Raw genomic sequence first — 5804 nt, forward strand, 5'->3', positions numbered from 1 at the left:
TGTTGAATAGTAACTGTAAATAATATAACAGGAATAGTAATCAAATAAATACTTACATTCTTTTTATAACTCGTCGTCGGAAAGGAGTCGATGTCGTTGCTGTAACAAAATCAAATATGTGCGTTGGATCCATTGCTATTTATTTTTAAATTTAGAGAACTAAGTTGTACTTTCAAAACTGTTTTCAACTACTAACTTCCCAACACTAGTTCCTCCACTTATATAAGCCTTTGATGCAACGGAAATTTTGAAATTATTTTATTATGGCTTTAATATCCGCATCAGCTCTGAAACTTATTTTAAAATATACCTGAAAATGTATACAGAAAACTTATTAATATGAACCATAATTTAATACTGAATTTCAAAGGGATGAAATATTCCATTGAATCCAATGTAAATAAATATAGGGAAAAGGGAAACTGAAAAAAAAAATATAAATAGTTTTTTCGTTATGATAACATCAAATATTTAGTTTTTTTGTGAACAAAAAAACCTTTTGTTAAATTTGAATTATGAGGGTTGATAAAGTTTGATAATAAAAATTCGATTTTAAGCTTTTCATTAACAATAAAATTTTCTGAGCATGTGCGACGGAATATTTTTAATACCATATGAAATGTATACAATTATTTAGATAGAGCACTTGTTTTGTTTGTTTAAAGCATATATAAACAAATGTTTTTTCTCTTCCTTCCAAAAGGTCCACTTACAACCAACAAAGAATTTTGTATTAAACATACAAATAATCTCTAAAGCAATCTCTGTATTTGAAAGGACCAAAGTTTACATATATTATATTGTATTAGATATTGGATTCTAACAGTGTCCAATATTTACATATCTACTAATTAATATCTGAACTCAAATAGGATTGTTATCATTACATTAGCCACCATAGGGATTGATTTTCTGGTCGATTGCTGGCTAACTACAAATGTAACCAAGAATTATTAGTGGTACTGATAATTCGAGTAGAGTCATGCAAAATATGATTAGATCAAAATAGGCAACTTATGTTTCTTCTACAGTTTATATGACACGCAGCAACAGTGTAACGAAATAATTCTCATTAAATAAAAACAGATTTAAGAATCATATTGTCTGTAGAATAAGGGATATATCATATTATTTGATCATTTAATATTGATTCAATAATAAAACATTCTATAAACATAAATACATGTAGAAGATTGATAAGAGTTTCTAATAATACCCTTAATCTTGAAATATGTTTTTAGTACTTAAATATTTTTAGAAAATCAATATAATCATTTATTAACGAACTAATTTGATATAATAATTTTAATAGAGGTAATTCGGACCTGACCTGTGCAATATTTTAATTCAGTTTCAAAAAAGGTATCTTAAGAGGTTCAAAGCAACTAAATTATTATTTCACCTATTTGAACACCAAAATCAATAAGCATAAAACTGTTCTAATATAAATAAAATTAAATATGTTTAAACTTGGCAAGATAATCAATTTATTTTATTGCCTTTTATCTTATTGCCTTTTATTCGTTCAATAGAAAGTGACTCCTATTAATACATCATAACAAAAGAATATTGAAACTAATATTTCACAATATTATACCGTAAATATATGTTAATAAATGTCACAACATAATTTTATACTGAGTCATTATAGTCTGAAAGTCGCCTCTATTCAATTTATATTTACAATTCATCCACTCAAACAACCCCCGGTGTCCAATATTTTCTTTAAGCAGTTATCTTTTTGCAGCGGTAATAAGGGACAATAAAGGAGATCCTCGTTAAGGCACGTCAACAAAGAATATTAAAAATGATATTTCATAGTATTATACCAAAACAAGACGTTAATAAATGTCAAAACATAATTTTATATTGGGTCATTATAGTGTCAAAATCGACTCTATTAAATTTACACTTCGTCCATTCAGACAACCCTTTAGAAGAACATTTGTCTAACATTTTCTTATAACTGCTTTTTGCAGCAGTAATAAAGGACAATTAAATATATCCTCGTTAGTAAACCTCAAAAAAGAAACATCATTCTTTCAGTATTAAACCAAGAAAAGTTTAATTATTATGGAAACTAATTAATTTATATTGGGTTATTAAATTTTTTTTGTTGCAGCTTTGACAGATATCGTTACTTCACGACAATACACATCATAGAGTAATTTAATTAATATAAATCTTATATATAAAAATGAATCGCAAAATGTGTTGGTAAGCGCATAACACAACAACGCCTGGACCAATTTGGCCAAATCTTTTTTTAAAATGTTCGTTGAAGTTCAAGGATGGTTTTTACGGCCAGAGAAATTAGAATTCTTGCTGGAAAAACCCTAAAAATAGCCCTTTTCTTTTTCCCATACAAATGATTTGTAACTAAAACGTAGTCAATTTGAGCTTTATTGCTATGGTATAAAGTTCATATTAAATTACAAGCACTGACTGTTGTCTAAGCAATGTAGGTGTGTTCCTAACGTCAAAGATCATATCTATCAAAACAATGTGCGTGTGTGCGTTGGAGCACAGAATACATAGTTGGAGGAGTTTAATGTCGCGTTCCGAAACTCGCGTTTCTTTTGTATTAGTTTCGGCACGCGAGATAAAATGCATCAGTTTCTACGTCATTACATCAGTCAAACAAAAATCGCATTACCAACAGTGTTTTATTATTTTTAGTATCCAAATTTTAAATAAATAAAACAATTCGTACGGCTTAAAAGGATTTGAGTTCAAGTCATATCAAATTTAAAAAAAAAAGTTGTCTGTTACAGATGACTTTTGACAGGTGACAGATGAATTGTCAACTGATACACGAAAGAAATTCGTATATCGTGTTTTGTGCAGAGTGTTTAGTTAGTTAGTGTTTGTTTAGTTCGTGATTAGTGAAAAAATAATTTATATTTGGTATGCCTCCTATAAGACGAAGCAATTTAGGTAGAAGAACCAGAAATGCTATAGACCAAGCTAATTACCGACTAATCGTACTGCACAAGAACGTGAAGACGGAAATGAACGTGAAAGAATTCGGATATCACAAACGCGTGAAGCGCGAGCGCGACATTCAACTAATAATCGCGCAAGTTTGAATCGAGCTGCTTTCAGTTACGATGTGTCAATTGACTACAGTAACTACCAATGTGTTGTTATTGGTTCTATGAACTTGGTTTGCTCACACTGTAAGGCATTAAAATACAAAAACGAAGCCAATGGATTGTGTTGCGCAAATGGTAAAGTGAAATTGATACCATTGGATCCACCAACAGAACCATTGTACTCATTGGTTTCAGGAATAGGAACAGATTCTATATATACACTTTTTGACACATATCCAACAATATAACAATTGCTTTCAAATGACTTCATTTGGGGCAACAAATGCAGTTCGGGAAAATTTTATGCCAATTTTCAAGGTATGTATTATAGCAGTTACTCATAATTATTTTAGCGAACAAAATTTTCTGTCACCAAAGTTAAGATGTGTTACTAATCTCCAATTTCTTAATCATTACGAAATATATCACTTAGTCATCATATTATATGGTGATTCAGTTTCAGTGACACTTTTATTATATTTTATATTTGATAGATATTAGTTAAAACTAAATATATACTTTTTAAGATCAAATATTATTTAAGTTTGATCACTGACAATCCATTAATTTATACCACAACATAATATTTTTTTTATTTACAGATACAAGGGCAAATATATCACAGAGCAGGTTCACTGTTACCAGTGTCAGATAGCGACAACAAATTCCTGCAAATTTATTTTATGGGCAATTCACCACAAGAAATTGATCTGCGTTGTGCACATAACAATTTAGTAAAGAGGTCTATTGTAGAACAATTACAAACTTTATTTCATCAACACAATCAGTTGATTATATTGTTTAAAACTGTCCTGGATCTGATGCCATCCGGTAATCACAAAATTGTAATCAGAGCTGATAAAACACCTGCAGGTCAACATACAAGACGTTTTAATGCACCAACTATTGATGAAGTTGCTATCGTTGTAGTTGGAGAAAATTTGGAATCCCGTGATATTGTTTTACATCGTCGGAATGATCAATTACAACGTATAAAGGAAACACACCGCTCATATGATGCACTGTAATATCCCATTATACTTTGGCAAGGTGAAGATGGCTACGATTTATCAATAAAAATGATAAATCCCATTACAGGTAACTAAAATATTAGTTTAGCTAGGCGATAATATCTCAGTCACTATATTATGTATTTGAATGTTATTAAAACAAAATCTGTTTACAGGTTCTGAAACCAACAAAAAAGTCAGTTCAATGAACTATTATTCATACCGCCTAATGATTCGGGAAAATGAAGATAATCACATATTGAAATGTCGGCGATTATATCACAAATATGTTGTTGACATGTATGTTAAAATTGAAACGGAGAGATTAACCTTCATCAGGTTGAATCAAACCAAACTCCGATCTGAAGAGTATATTCACCTTCGAGATGCGATTAATACTGATGGAAATGCACAGAATGTCGGTCGGATGACTATTCTTCCAGCAACATACATCGGAAGCCCTCGGCATATGCACGAATATGCTCAAGATGCCATGTCGTATGTTCGTCATTATGGTACAGCAGATTTGTTCATCACATTTACATGCAATCCGCAATGGATAGAAATTAAGCAGGAGTTATTCCCTGGGCAATCACCCATTGATCGTTATGATATTACAGCCAGAGTCTTTAGACAAAAGTTGAAATCTTTAATGAATTTCATCGTAAAACATAATGTGTTTGGTGAGACACGCTGCTGGATGTATTCTATGGAGTGGCAGAAACGAGGATTGCCACATGCACACATTTTGATTTGGTTGGTTGAAAAGATAAGGCCAAATGAAGTTGATGCAGTGATATCAGCTGAAATCCCTAATGTACAAGTAGATCCTGGATTGCATGAGGTAGTTATCAAAAACATGATACATGGTCCCTATGGAACTCTTAATCAAAATTCACCGTGTATGATGGATGGTAAATGTTCAAAACGATATCCACGGACATTAATATCGGAAACAATTACTGGTAATGACGGTTATCCATTGTATCGTCACAGATCGACAGCAGACAACGGAAAATCAACAATTGTCAAATTAAATCAACAAGATATTGAAATTGATAATCGTTGGATTGTTCCATATTCACCCATTTTATCAAAGACATTCAAAGCACACATCAACGTTGAATCTTGCCATTCAGTGAAATCGATTAAATACATTTGCAAATATGTAACCAAAGGGAGTGATATGGAATTGGTGCAGAGAATTCTAATGATGAAGTTACCCAATACCAAATGGGCCGCTATGTCAGTAGTAATGAAGCAGTTTGGCGAATATTTTCTTTTCCTATTCACGAGAGACACCCTTCTGTTGTTCACTTAGCTGTGCATTTAGAAAATGGACAAAGAGTGTATTTTACAGCACAGAACGCAGTACAAAGAGCTGCTCAGCCACCATCTACTACATTAACCAGTTTTTTTGAGACATGTCAAAACGATGATTTCGCACAAACATTGCTATATTCTGAAATGCCAAAATATTATACCTGGAATCAATCCTCAAGGAGATTTATACGACGGAAACAAGGAAAACCAGTTCCAGGATATACAGATGTATATTCCACCGATGCGATTGGCCGGATTTATTCAGTACATCCAAGCAATGATGAATGATTTTATTTACGACTGCTATTAGTCAATGTACGTGGCCCAACATCATTCCAACAGTTACGAACTGTTGATGGTGAATTGTGTGGATCCT

General features: G+C 31.8%; 2 protein-coding genes across 2 annotated transcripts; both read left to right on the forward strand.

The window, feature by feature from the left end:
• Positions 1–3228: 3228 nt before the first annotated feature.
• On the forward strand, positions 3229–4211 carry LOC143197977 (uncharacterized). The gene is made up of 2 exons (XM_076406870.1): positions 3229–3413; positions 3698–4211. Exons 1-2 carry the CDS (start codon positions 3357–3359, stop codon positions 4121–4123), a joined length of 483 nt encoding a protein of 160 aa, XP_076262985.1. The 5' UTR covers positions 3229–3356; the 3' UTR covers positions 4124–4211.
• LOC143197972 (uncharacterized) lies at positions 4144–5543 on the forward strand. Its single transcript, XM_076406857.1, has 2 exons — positions 4144–4193; positions 4282–5543. Exons 1-2 carry the CDS (start codon positions 4175–4177, stop codon positions 5424–5426), a joined length of 1164 nt encoding a protein of 387 aa, XP_076262972.1. The 5' UTR covers positions 4144–4174; the 3' UTR covers positions 5427–5543.
• The last annotated feature ends 261 nt before the right edge of the window (positions 5544–5804 follow it).

The sequence above is a fragment of the Rhynchophorus ferrugineus genome, unplaced genomic scaffold (assembly GCF_030347505.1).
Source record: "Rhynchophorus ferrugineus isolate W39M unplaced genomic scaffold, kcgeb_rfMv2 rfM1, whole genome shotgun sequence".
Classification (NCBI taxonomy): Eukaryota; Metazoa; Arthropoda; class Insecta; order Coleoptera; family Curculionidae; genus Rhynchophorus; species Rhynchophorus ferrugineus.

Bases quoted from the DNA above. Each gene is read 5' to 3' on its own strand.
- LOC143197977 (XM_076406870.1), top strand. From the start codon at position 3,357: ATGACTTCATTTGGGGCAACAAATGCAGTTCGGGAAAATTTTATGCCA. The intron at 3,414-3,697 runs GTATGTATTATA...TTTTATTTACAG, and splicing joins ATTTTATGCCAATTTTCAAG to ATACAAGGGCAAATATATCA.